Source organism: Prinia subflava, chromosome 3, assembly GCF_021018805.1.
Source record: "Prinia subflava isolate CZ2003 ecotype Zambia chromosome 3, Cam_Psub_1.2, whole genome shotgun sequence".
NCBI classification, from domain to species: Eukaryota; Metazoa; Chordata; class Aves; order Passeriformes; family Cisticolidae; genus Prinia; species Prinia subflava.
The window spans coordinates 17,256,992-17,270,753 of NC_086249.1; the positions used below are offsets into that span (position 1 = coordinate 17,256,992).

The 13,762-nt window shown below is 48.2% G+C and overlaps 1 protein-coding gene across 1 annotated transcript in view; it reads right to left on the reverse strand.

The window, feature by feature from the left end:
* VANGL1 (VANGL planar cell polarity protein 1) overlaps nt 1–13,048 on the reverse strand; it is a 45,739-nt gene extending 32,691 nt beyond the window's left edge. Inside the window, exons 1-3 of the mRNA XM_063394085.1 lie at nt 12,896–13,048; nt 4,730–5,021; nt 2,860–2,986 (exon numbers count right to left, since the gene is read on the reverse strand). Coding sequence (XP_063250155.1) covers nt 2,860–2,986; nt 4,730–4,812 — 210 coding nt within the window. The 5' untranslated portion in view covers nt 4,813–5,021; nt 12,896–13,048. The remainder of the gene's footprint in view (nt 1–2,859; nt 2,987–4,729; nt 5,022–12,895) is intronic.
* Between the last annotated feature and the right edge of the window lie 714 nt (nt 13,049–13,762).

The following is a 13,762-nucleotide window of genomic DNA, read 5'->3' on the forward strand; positions in this document are numbered from 1 at the left end:
GTAGTAATCACCAGTTCCCATGTCCAGGGCAAGGACTAGTACTCTTCCAACCCACAAATTCGGCAGCGCAACTGCACCACAAAAGCACCTGGAAGGGAAATTTCCATTTCAGCATTTCAAGCCAGTTGTTGTCATTACACAATCAAAAGCATGTTCTCACATTATTTTTCCATCCGTAACAGAAGCAACCACACCTCCAGCAAGTTCCTTCACTATCTTTTATTCTCCTATACAGCAGCACTGCCCCCAGTAGCTGACAATCTAATAAAAGTTTAGTTAAACCAACACATTACAGGTGATCACGGAGGATATTTTCAGGTACGGGGCTTTAAGCTTAGAGGATCCTAGACTGCCAGGTAGCTCTGGTATTACAATCCAGGCCATTTTCAGAAGCCACTTACTCACAAAGAGGCTTACCTGAAATACAGTCACCACACAGGCAAGTTTCAGATTACATTACGTGTCCAGAAAGTCTCATTTCTTCCCCAGCTAACATCAGACAATGTCTGCATTGGTTCTCCCATGCTACAATGCCTCCAATTGCTCCTTCCAGGCGCTGGCACAGCCAGAGAGTTACACTGACATGTACAGATTTGACTCACAGCTGCTGCTGGAGTGACTCATGCACATGGAGGCTCCTGATGCTTCCCACAAGCGCATGCCAAAGAGTGGCAATGCATGTGGCTCTGCTGCTTGGCACCTGGCACCTCGGTAGCCGCAATGCTCATTCAGAACCACATTTTTGCTTTTCTTCCTGAGAATACCTTCCTGCAGTCTGTGTCATTAATAGGATTTACAACTTCCCTCAGACTTCTCCAACTGCTCATGCTGACCAAAACAACTTATTTGAAAGAGACAGGCATAATTTTAAACCTTTAGTCACTTCTTTTTAAGAGCTAGAGGAAAGAGTCTTTGGGAAAGGAGCAGACTGAAGCAGCACAACTACTTTGAACAACTCCCAACTCCAGGGATTTAACTTCTAATGCACTCCAAGACATGAATGCCTCCCATGCCTAGAGCAGTAGGGTTTTGAGACAGACCAACCACAAATAGTCAGCATCTTGAATTAATATGAGGGGTTTTTTGAGTCACTTCTCACCAAAGCAGAGGCCCCAGAAGAGATATCTGCATTGTAGTATGTCCTGAAAGGCAGCATATTCCTACCACACTGTTCTCTTTAACAGCGTCTCTGCAATTTAAGCATTTCGACTATTTTATGTTTATGCATTAAATAGTTCTGCATAGTTTCCTCCATTTGATGAGCTGCAAAATTGTGCAGAAAAGAGAAGGGACAATAAAATCAGAGCAGCTTAAGGCTACATCCCAGAAAACAACATGCAACCTTAGTCAGTTCTGCGCTCACAACTCTTTCCACTTGAAAAGGTGGACTATAGCCTAATGCAAAAAAAAAAAAAGTGCATTTATATGGAACCAGACTCAGAGAATGCTTTGGGTTGAAAGAGACTTTTAAGACCAGCCAGTTCCAACCCTCCTGCCATGGGCAGGGACACCTTCCACCAGACTAGGTTGCTCAAAGCCCCATATAACCAAGCCTTTAACATTTCCAGGGATGGGGCATCCACAACCTCTCTAAGAAATCTGTTCCAGTGCCTCACCACCCTCACAGCAAATAATTTCTTCCTAAACTCCAATCTACACCTACCCCCTTTCAGTTTAAAGCCATTCCCCCTTGTCCTGTCACTGCATGCCCTTGTAAAACATCTCTCTCTGGCTCTCTTGGAGGCTCCTTTCAGATACTGAAAGGCCACAAAGTAAGGTCACTTCAGAGCCTTCTCTTCTCCAGGCTGAACAACCCCACCTGTCTCAGCCTTTCCTCACAGGAGAGGAAATATGAGGCTAAATCTCTAGTGGCACACGGTTGTTGGACCTAACTGAGGACACTCTGCTCCCTAGGAGAAAAGTCTGGCTCACACATCAACTTATTTAGCTTTGGCTTTAATTGACGAGGTCTGCATGAAAACAAGGACTTAGGAATTCACCAGTGCCTTTAGAACTATTTGAAATAATAGCCAAGACTCATGAAAGCAACCATCTGATTACAAAATACCAAATTACAGGACATGAAATGAGCATACCAGTAGCTACACAAATACTGGTACAAGTACCACCATATAGAGTTTGGCTGAAAACTGCATACTGATTTTTTTTTTTTTCCTTTTTGGTAAAGGCAGAAGTGGAGCCCCATGGCCAAGGATTAACAAACCCCAAATCCAGCCCAGGAGGTCCTGAAGCATCCTGCATTCCATGTCTTGCGGCATCAGCCATTCTTTGAAAATGAATATGCACCTTCACATCACCTGCCAGAGCAAAGAGGATCCATCCTAGGTACAATTCAAATGCAGCATTACTCTAGTTTTTACTTAACCTCTTTTCATATACAAGCTTTCTCTGTTCACCCTCCTTCACAGCTATTTCACATTAGTTCTATATTTCTTGACTCCTTTCTCTATTGGAATCCTGACTCTAATGTACTTTACACGATTACCTGGAGCAAATCCTGATTAAAAACTGAAACACACATACAGGTGAAAGGTCTGACCTGAATAATGCACAGTGAGATGATGGAAACAGATGTTTCTATAGAGCTTGGCAGATGACACTCTGGAGAGAGAGCCCAATTAGTGCCCAAGGAGTTGTCACATCAGCACTGGTGCTGTCAGAAATAATCCCTCAGAACAAGACAGAACCGACTGAGACCTTGGCTGCATGCACAAACAAAGGGCACCCATAATTCTTTACTAAGCAGCATGCAAGCAATTCCTCCTCCCTGCTCATGAGCCAGTAAAGCCACATGCTCTGTCCCACCACACACCCTCCAGGTTTTTCATCCCTCCTTACCTGGCCCTCCTCTGCCCGCGAGGCGTCATTCCCGAGCAGCGGCTCCGCGGGAGGCGTCTGGATAGTGACGGACTTCTCAGACCGACTGCCATCTTTGCTTCGGGGAGATTTGTGTCTGTCCCGGCTCCTTTTTCAAACAGAGGAGGACAATGTTACCAGTTATTCTATGGAGCAGGGCCTGAAATGTGCTGCACCTCTACATGCAACAAGTGCCCCCAGCATCAGACAAGTTTGTCCATCTCTTGATCAACACAGATGCAGCTGTGACAAAACAAGCTCTGGAGGAGGTGGAAAGGGACCTTCCCCAGAGAAGCTGACAGCCTGGAGGCTGAGACAGACCATCCCCTCAGTGACAGCAGAGGGGAGGACAGGGATCCATGCCCACCACCTCATGTTCTCTTAAAACAGCTTCCAACAGTGCTGTGCTTAAAAGGAAAGCCTGCATTCCCCAAAGAACTGGCAATTCCATTTCAAATTTACTGGTCTACACAGTTCTCCACCTACAAGAAAGTCCCTTGCAGGGACATGCCCAGTTAATACAAGGAATTAATCAATAGAGCTTTAGTTCCTGCAAAGCAGAGTCTTGTCATCTCTGACCTTAACACTGTAGGATAATTGGTGAAGTTTATTTCCACTGGTTAGTAACCTCAAGTTAACCTCTCACAAAGAAAGCAAGAATATCAAGGGTACAAGGCCTGTCTTTTATTTCCAGAGCACCCTTGCAGACCTCACAGCTTCTCATCTGAGAAAGTCTCAAGATGAATTAAGCCCTACCAATCTGCTCACCAGTGTTTTCCTCCCAGTTCCCACATGGACAGGAAAGCAGCCTTTGCACTGGAAACCCTCACTGTGCTCAGGGACTGGCTAAATCCTCCTGAGTATCCCAGTTCTGCCTGTCTCTTGGAATCACCAAAGCCCAAAGGTTTCATGGGATGACACTTTTTCCAGTTTAACGGCTCTAGGACTTTTATGTTGTTTTTGGAACTCTGAAGGCATCTTTCCACACAGTATTTTAAGTTTAAAAGGGCAATCTGTATTGGGGGTTGGAAGCTAAAGAAGGAAAAAAGGGCAAACAAGGGATGTTTTACTCAATAACTGGACTGTGAGCAAAGAGACTTCATGGAAGAAGTCTTTCCAACCACACAGGATAATTGCTTCCGAATTGCAAAATTATTTTGGACCGGCTCAGTAATAAGTTGCAAACACTAAGTGGTACATATTTTACATGTAAAACTAAGGATCATGTAGAAAAAAAAAAGGAAAAGAAAAGAAAATGTTTCCAAATCACAAGTTTCAGAGCAGATGGGTTTTCAGGCTGTTGAACTACCACAACACAGAGGACTTGCTATTCAAGTTCAGAAAAGCCTGACTCCTAATCCAATCAACGCTGATAAAGGACTTGTTGCCGACTCAAGTACCACTCAAATTCTATTTAAAAAAACCTCAACACACCATTAACAGAGTAGCCTGGAGGAGGGTGGAAAGAGGCAGGAAACCTTATTATTACAGAATAAAGAAATAGCATCAGAAGACAACGAGCAATTATGAGTTTAGGAAGTCTAACAGTCTTCTCCCCAGATATTGTCTTCATCCCTCACCCTTGAAGAGGGGAGTTAGGTGATCATTTCTTTCTGCTTTGCTTACTACACACATCTTTTTGGCCACACATAACTCTAACATGCATCCAAACAGGTCGAATATCACTGAATTATCAGCTTCAAGTCTCCTCACTGTGTTCCCCATGAAGACTTTACACGTGTACCTCCTCCAGAGATGTGGGCCCACTGATTTTATCCTGGCTTAGTTTTTTTCCCCATAGGACATGTCCTAACTTAGAGCAGTCAGGAATTAAAAACAAACATTTCCTTACCCTTGTCTGTGAGCTTTTTTGGAGTGACCTGAGTAGTGGGAGTACCCCGAATATGTTGATTCTGTATCCATTGCAGCAGACATCGGGTCTGCGCGGAAGGGGCACAGATTTTATTTAGAAGATGAGTTCCTGGTGCTCCTGAGGTGAAGTCCGTGGTAAAAGTGCTTTCCTGGGTACTCTCTGCTTCCCAGTCATCGGTGAGATCTGATCCTCAGAGATTGGGTGAGCTTCATTTAAAAGGAATCTGAAGAGAGGGGAGGGGAGGGAGGGTGCTTGGCTTCTCACGATCGACCTAAGAAACAGAAACAGGCATGGAAATGCACTCTAAGCAAGGCAAGACATCATTCCTACTGCAGGAATTCCCCCACTCTGGCCACATATCACATTCCTCAAGCCTGTCCTGGTCAATACATCTCTTTCAGATCTAGTGAAATACATGTGCTTGAAGAGCTTTAAATGAACTCAATGCATCTGTTTTACAGAGTTTAGCCCATACATCCAAAAATCTGGAAGAGACCGTCTGGGTCACCTAGTAGAGACAGTGACTTGGAGAAGGCACAGCAGCCTTGCATGCCAAAATTCACCCACAGAAAAAGGACCAGGCTTCAATACCACATCTCTTCTCCTGTGTGACACACAGCCCAAATAACCTCAGATTCAGAAAAGCAGCATTATAGCCTATTTACAAGGGGAAGGGGCAGGGGGTGAGGGCAACTTCCCTAGGAGAAACGCTGGAGAGAATCAGCCCACCATGTCTGAACCTGCTTTGTTTTCACCACTGCAAGTTGTGCCCATTATACAGGCATTAGTTACTACACATTCAATGGTGCTACAAACACCTCCCTCCCTTTGTAACCTTTGCCTCCAGAAGCTAATTTGGGCCTCGAAGAATTTAATTTTACTAAAAATCATCTCTATATATACACATACTAATAACACCGTGGAGAGTCGATTAGAGATCACACCTAGCTTATATGGGCCAATGCCTCTTACAATGTACTTCCATTTGGAACAGAAGCTGAAGTCACATCTGTAAAGGGCAGAAGAGGGTCATGTTTTCTGGAACAGGAGCAGGGCAACATTAGAACAATTCCCAACAGTAACATGTCAAAACCCCTGAGCCCTGTGGGAAGAAAGGGTAGACGTCATCACACTTTCCAAATCCACATCTTGCATTAGGTGAGAAGAGAAATGGAAAGGAGGAGAGTTACGGAGTTAATCACCGGGTAAACACATGCAAATAGGGAACAGGGAAGGGTGGCAGCTATGGACAGAGGTACCTTGGCACAGCCCAGCACTCCTGTGGCACACAGGAGCACTCTCACATGCCCTCTGCCCAGGCAACTGCTGCCTGCAGCCAACACGGGACTAAAGCCGTGCAGTACTTTCAGAATGGGCAAAAGACCACTTTAAAATTAAATTAGATCCCTCCATAAATTTCTGCTCACAGCAGTTTTCAAAGCTGTCAGCAATAAAACTCCTTTCAGCAATCACTGCTTTCAGCCCTCTCCTACCTCAAAGACAGAGGGACAACCACAGAAATCCTGCTTTGGCCAACTACTCTTGCTAGCCATAAGATTCCTCCACTAACACCTTCAGAAAAGCTTGCAGCATAGCAAAGAGCTCTTCCACATGCAAGTGGTGCCAAAGAATGAAGCCTCTTCCTCACAGGGTTCCTTGGCCGGTGATGCAATCTGCAACAAACTAAAGCAGCAACCCCACTGCATCCAGAGCTGCAGGTATTTGCACAACACTTGGGCTTTCCAGGGCTCTTGGAAAGCAGAAGGGTGTGGGGATCTTTTGTGTACAGGAGTCCCAAGCTCTAAGGGCATACTGCACCTCGAGAAAACTTCAAGGCATCAGAGAATACAGAACGGACAAATAAGGATGGGATCGCAAGGCCCGATTTCAGGAGGAAAGGAATGAGGATGGATTTAAACACAGTATAACACAAAGCCAAGGCACAGCACAGTTTGGGAAATGGCATTATTACTGCAACAAGAACAAAAATCCCCCAGCCTAGAATGTGATGTTAACACTCGTTAACTCCCTAGATTTGCACACAGCCTGTATCTTACAGCTCCAGCAATGAGGCTGTGACTCATTAAAGCTGATTTTTACCTCTACTGTCCTGCTAGGCAACCACAGAAAAATCCTTTCTCTGTGTTTGTCTTCGTCTGATAAATGGGGATGAGGCCACGACCCCCCTACGTTCAAAAAGCACGAAGAGATGGCTACACAGGACTTTGCAGTCATTAGGCACCACAAACCAGAAACACCCTCAGCTGAACAAAAAGTGATGAGTTATTGCAGTCTTAAACCACTGCTCGTGATGTTACTGGAGTCCCTTTGAGAACAACCATTACCTTCACAGATATACCCCACTGCATTACAGGAATAGGAAAAGCAAGGAGACCTGCTGGCATACATCAGTAAGGGCTTCGTATTTTCCCTAGCCCTTTAGGAAAGCATAAACTCTCAACCTTTTCCTCTAACCACATAAAATTTTTTCCCCCAAATTCCAGGTAAAAGAACCCACTGAGGCCAGGACCAGGAACAGAGCTCCTCTTTTGAACCCTCTCACCCCATCAGCAAAGGCTCATACTACTCTGGAGCCTCTGGGAACATTTCTGCAGGTAGAGGCTGCCATGGAAATGCTGCCTGGGCAGGAACCATAAACAAGCAGTGCCCATTTGATGGTGAGTGAAGCAAGGCAGTGCTGGGCATCAGCCAGAAAAGACCAACACAGGAACATCAGGGCAGGCTGGATCACGCCAACTTTCCTTTTCTGTGTAAGCAAGAGCAACGGTTTTGACACTGCTCTGTGAAAAGTCAACAAGGCGGCCCCCAAAAAACATTAAGTCTCCTGGATCACCATCAAAAGCAGTCATCTTAGAGGTATTTTCCAACCTAAATGATTCTACAATGAACTCAGGGACTCAGCACCTCCTCCTTGCCCCAACTGCAGCTCCTCCTTGCCCCAACTGCAGCTCCTCCTTGCCCCAACTGCAGCTCCTCCTTGCCCCAACTGCAGGATATACCAGTGGCTAAATAGATCTTCCTGTCAAGGCACTCACAGGGCAGTCAGGAGCAAAATATATCTGCCCAACCGAAGCAGAAGACCACTGGCTTTGCCTAGTGCCCAACTGAGACTGTCAAGAAGGCTTCCTAGATTTGTCCAACGGAGGGTGGTCTGGATTGCTAGATAGACACCACTCCCAGCCAAGGAGGGAGGAGCACAGTCCAAACACACACTCCTCACAGCCATGCCAAGCCAGTTACCCACCTCCTGGTCTACTTCACAGCAGGAAGGCAGGGCAGCCTTACACCAGAAAAGCTTCTGAAACTACTGTGGAGGAGGTAAGGAAGGGACCAAAAGACAATTTAGCAATTACCATGCTAAACTACCTCTCTGGGTTGGAGCTCTTCCAATGGCACAAACAGAAGTCAACTCTGGATTAGCCACCACTCCAAGAGTGCCCACTACTAGAGCCTGAGGAGACCTGGAGAAGACAAACTGTACGTGTGTCCTGCATAACACAACCATACCCAAACTAAGCACAGTCTTTACACATCTCCACTACTAAATCACTCTTCGTGATGATTCCTACCCTACCCCTCCGGGCAAGAACAACCGTCCTGCTTAAAGCAGCGGCCCCACTGTTTGGGGCCTCATCCCTTCACAGAAAGGCGTGAATTCAGAGTCCAACGTAGCCAGTCGAAATGGCTTCACAAAAGATCATCACATCTCACAGGACTCCGCTGAAGGCATGGTCTGTTTGCAGAGCTTCTGGTCCTGCATGAAACAAAGCTCTGTTGGCCTGAGGGTACAGTTGCACTGTATTTCAGCGTTGACAAGAAAGCTGGTGTAAGTAGCTTCCACCTCCGCACCACGGTTCACCACTCTCGGTTGTGTCAACACAATTCTCAGCAAGCAAACAGCACTGCTGGAAAACAAAACAAAAAATCCCTTTTCTCCCCCCTGCCATGCTTTTGTCTTGGATCCTTTCCGTGACCTAGTTCACAGCACAGCTCAAAACATCAAAACCAACATCAGGGTGAATAGCAGCACAAGCGAACAGCTAGAGGGGAGATGGGAATGCCTCGTCTGCTCCACCACGACAGTTGTATAAACTGTACACCCAGAACTTTGCTCCTGCAGGGCCAGCACTCTCACTTGGCCTTTCCCTTACTCACTAATGACAGAAAGAAGCCAAGTACTAGATGGAAAACACTGATAAGAGCACCCCAAAGTAAATTTTGGGACCCTGTGCTGGCAAGGAGAACTGCCGCACCCCGTATGACAGTGAAGAAATGTAGTTACCCCTGAATACCACAGAGATCATTGTAATTACAGTTTCTACGCAGCTACACAGCTCATTGTAACTCCCTCTTTTCATATGCCCATAAATCTCAAAAAGAGCTCTTTTGAATTGCTGTTTTCCACACTGGAAGCCCAGTCCTATTTCCAAGGAACTTTGCTTTGTGATCGTCTTCAAGGGAGCTCAGTTTGGCTCTCAGCCCAACAGAAATTTAAAAGAGCAAGTTACATCTTTAAATCAAAGAGGGCAAATGCAAACAACAGCTCCCTTTTACATCTCATGCTTTCCCAATGGATTTTCCCCTGTGAAGTTGAGGCAAATAACTCCAGAGCAGCTCATCTTCGAATTCAATCCTTGCACACTTTCAATCTTGCTCTGTTTAAAACTTGCAATCAATTAGAGTTGGTTTACCAGTCAGTTCATGAAGTTTTATGTATTTGGAAGTGCCATCTGGAGCGCAAGCAGCCACAAGTGTCCATGAGGATGTGTGCACAATCCAGCTCCAAACGCCGTCAGCCTCACTCGTTAAACAGCACCAGCTGCCTGTGGGGTAATGGATGCCCACAAGCAATTGCACTGAGAAATCTTTTTTTCCTTCATTTAGCGAAACGAAGAGCTTTGCAAATCAAACACACCGAACCTCAAGCGCTGAGGGTTCAAAAGTAAAAACAATTAAGGCTAAGCAGTGCGGAAGCTTTTCCAACTCTGGCATTGGCTTGGCTGCACAGCCCTGCTGCAGCACATTCCCATTATTCACTTCAGGAAAACGAGGAGTTGCATAACTTGCTACGTTCAACTGCAGACATAGTAGGACCTATGAGCAATGCCACAGGAACCTCTTGCTTTTGAATTTCCTGAGCAGGCCCCCATCCAGCAACTTGATCTGTAAGCAAGAAGTTCATCCATGCTAATCTACTCGCAGAGCCAAGACTTCCAGTTTTAATGGGCAATGAGCTTTGGGAAGCAAGGTTTTTCTAAAATATCTGTATTTATTTTTGCATGTCATTAAATAAGGTTAATCTCGGCCTTATACATATATATATATATATGTATATAACATATATAACTAAACCAGGGCTTTTACTCTGTGGTAGTGGCTCTTGATTTGCATGCCCCTCATTCTAAAAAAAACCTGTTTAGTAGTCAGCAAATTCAAGCTCTCTAACAATAGGTTCTCTTTTCTTTTGCTTCTCAGAGGCTCCTCAGAAAGATTTCACAGATCCCCTGGCATTTCCAGCCCCAAAGCGAAAAACCATTAGTCCATGACATGGATATTTCAGAAAGAAAAGACACTTGGTTTATTGAAGCAATCCACTGTTTAATCAGAACATGCAACAACACAAGTCTGAAAACACAGCAACTGACAAGAGAAATAGCCCGGCAAAACCACCCAGGTGAGCAGTGTTTCCAAGCAGTAACCCCCAGCCCCTCGCCCCTCTGTTACACAGCTGGAAGCTCCCTGGATGGGGCTCATCTGTGAAGCACTTCCCTGGAGGATGTCCTTTGCCCACTCCAAGAGCCTCATATGTGCTGTCCAAGCTTCTGAAGCACAATGAGCATTTAGGACTACCATACAAAGTACCCCTCAGTGCCATCCTGTCAGACTGGTGAAAGCCTGTGCTTCCTCACTTATTGGTGTGTTCTGTGCTGCCAAACCTTTCAGTGCTCCTCTTAACCCCAGTGCCATGCAACATGGTACAAGGTATTGTGGCTTCCACCTCAGGACACCACAGCACCTGCGACTGTACAGGAATACAGTTTTCCATGTTGACATTTAAAACTGTACTGAAACGAAAAGAGTCTCACAAGACACCACTGACTCTGCCTATCCCAGCAGGCAGCACCTGTACCTCATTTTTAATATTTACTCTTAGCCACAGCAATTAGATACAGAGTTAGCATTAAAAGGTATGAACTGCAAAAGGTTTCGCTACTGAAAGAGCACCCCTCCTTGAAGATATTGCATATCTGCCAGCATTTTCTAACAAAATTTAGTACAAAAAAGAAGTCTGCAGACCCTGAGCAAATCGCCAGTACACAGCACAGTGGGACACCACAGTATGGAGTGTTTCTCTATCTCCCTCGTGCTCGAATCTGTGCAAGTCCAATGCCATTCTGACCTCACAAGGAGAGAGGGCAAAGGTGTTGACCCCTAAGGAAATAACCACTGATTTTTGATTTGACCCAAGTCAGAAAATTCTGAAATACAGGCTAATGAGGAATTAAAAGAAGTACTAAGATAGTTTTCACACGGGTTCTTTTTCTTCTTCCGAGCGACAATAGCAGACATGGAGAAACATGAGCTTACTGTTCCCACCAGCAGAACCGCACATCACAGTTCTCCACTCGAGTCCGCCTCTCAGGTCCCCACACAGCAGCACAAGCCCTGTACAGCAAAGCCACATTTCTGACACCATCCTTTGCTTTGGTTGCAAGAGGTGGGGTGTAAGGAAGGCAGGCTACAACAACACAACAACACAACGCAGCTCTGCAGTCGTTTGGTGATGCTTTCCTAGCACTGTATCCCAGCCTCGCAGTGACAGTCAGCCCTCCCTAGGTGCACACATCCATAAGACAACAGACATGAGGAACAACAGCCACTGCTAACCAAAACCAAAAGGCCAGAGGGAACCACTGGGAGCTGCTGGTCAGCGGCTGTGAGCAGTTAGTGGTTCCAGTACAGCCTGGGATTATTCCAAAATTTCAGCCATAGGGAACATTTTTGAAGGAGCCTTTCTACAAGACTCCATTCACATTTATTTTTCAAAATTAACAACTGTAGTGATCACAGAGCCAACATTGGTCTCCTAGCTGTGGCCAGCTAAATAGCCAAACCCCAGTGGGGGAAAAGAGCCAAGCATGGTCAAAACGAAGCTTTTCAAAGGCGGCAAAGCACTGCTGAAGCTCCTTCTCCACAACTCTCCTCCTTGAAGTCAAGCTGAGCTCACGGGCAATGATATCATAGAACACAGTTCATAACATCCTAATTTGCACTTCCAGCCAGCGTGACTCCATTTTTTAACTCTTTATAGCTGCACAGATCTTGTGGGCAGTTCATTACTGAGAAACCCGGGGTCAAAAAATCCCACTGCTCCAAACAGGCACAGAATCGCCCACCTGCCTCCACAGATCGAAAACCCGGTCATCAAGTCACTTATGCTTTCACAGACTCTATAATTCAAACAGTTCAACCCTTGGCATAAGAGAGTTAGTTCCCCACCTTGACAACCTCCAGAATCAGAAACCAACCCCTCTGTGTTATTTCGCAGCACCTCTCCTTCCCGTCACTTCTGCACCTCCTCCTGTGCTGCCCAGCGGGATGAGCCCAGACACAGAGCAGTTTGTTTTACACGGCGTGGGCAGGCAGGGCACCACCAGCACAGCGTTCCCACCAGCGCCGAGCCTCTCGCACGAACCACGCACCGCTTCCTTGCACAGCGAGCTCCAGCGCCCAGAGCGCCGCTCGCCGTGCGGGGCTGCGCCCGCGGCCCTGGCCGGCACCGAAGGGCTTATCCCGGGATGCCGGGATCGCGGACCCGCCGCCCCAGCAGCCTCACGGCGGGCAGGCAGAGCCCCGGCCGGCAGGAGAGAGGCCCTCGCCCGCCTTCCACCTCCGCCCAGGCACGGGAACGAGCGCGGAGAGCGCCGGGCAGGGCAGCGGGACGCGGCGGGCTGGGCACCACCGCGACTCCCAGCACGGGCCCTGCGGCCAGGCGCCGGAGCCGCGGGCTGCCACACCGCCGCCCCAGCACCGGGGTCCCGGCGGCGGGAGGGCGTGGTGGGGGCAGCGGCATCGCACCGCGGCCGGCCCCGCACGGACGGACGGACAGATGGACGGACTCACCTCCCTCCCGCGGCCGTCCCATGCCGCTGCCGGCACCGACCCGACCCTCCGCCGCCGCGCCGCTCCCCACCACCTTCCCCGGCGGCGGCCGCCGTCGCTGCTGCCGCTGCCGCTTTCCGCTTCCTGTGCCCGGCACCGCCCCGCACCCCGTCCCTCCCCCGCCGGAGCCACCGCCCCCGGGCGAGGCTTCCCCGCCCGGGAAGCTGCCGCCCTCACGCCGCTGGGGCTGCGGCCCTAAATGCTGCCGGAGCCGGGCCCTCTTGCGGGCGCCGCTGGCGGGGCTCTGCGGCGGGACCCGCTGCTCAGCCCCCGAGGCCTGATCTGGCGCTTGAACCTCTCCCCGTCGTTCAGCCTCCTCTGCACCTCGGGGCGGACACACGCTCCTTCACATCTCCTGCCGCTGCTTTCCCTCCTTGCTCCCGGTGCCCACCCCATGAGCCCCACAGGTCTGCCAAGGCTCTCCTCCACCCAGCCGTGCTCTTCGCCTGTCCTATGCCATCACCCTCTCCTCCAGGAGAAAGGTCAGTCCCTTGAAGCTATCCCATCCCAGACAACGTGTGCTTGGGTTTCCTCCAAGGCTAAGATTATAGCCAGGCACTCTAATGTCTCACTTTCGGGACGGCTTGGTCTGTTCCCCCACCCACAGCCTGCAGCTGCAGCGCCCTTGGCCCCTGGTCACAGGAGGGCTGCCGTGAGGAAGGGCCTCCTGCCGCCCAGGGAGAAGGGCCTGCTTTGCCTGGAGCCTGCCTTGGGCATCAAATTCTGGCACCACTTGCTCTGGACAGGTGGGAAAGAAACTGGAGAGTCCTATGTTAGCACAAGTCATTTTTTCTACATGTAAATGTTGCTCCTTTTTCATTTCACTTT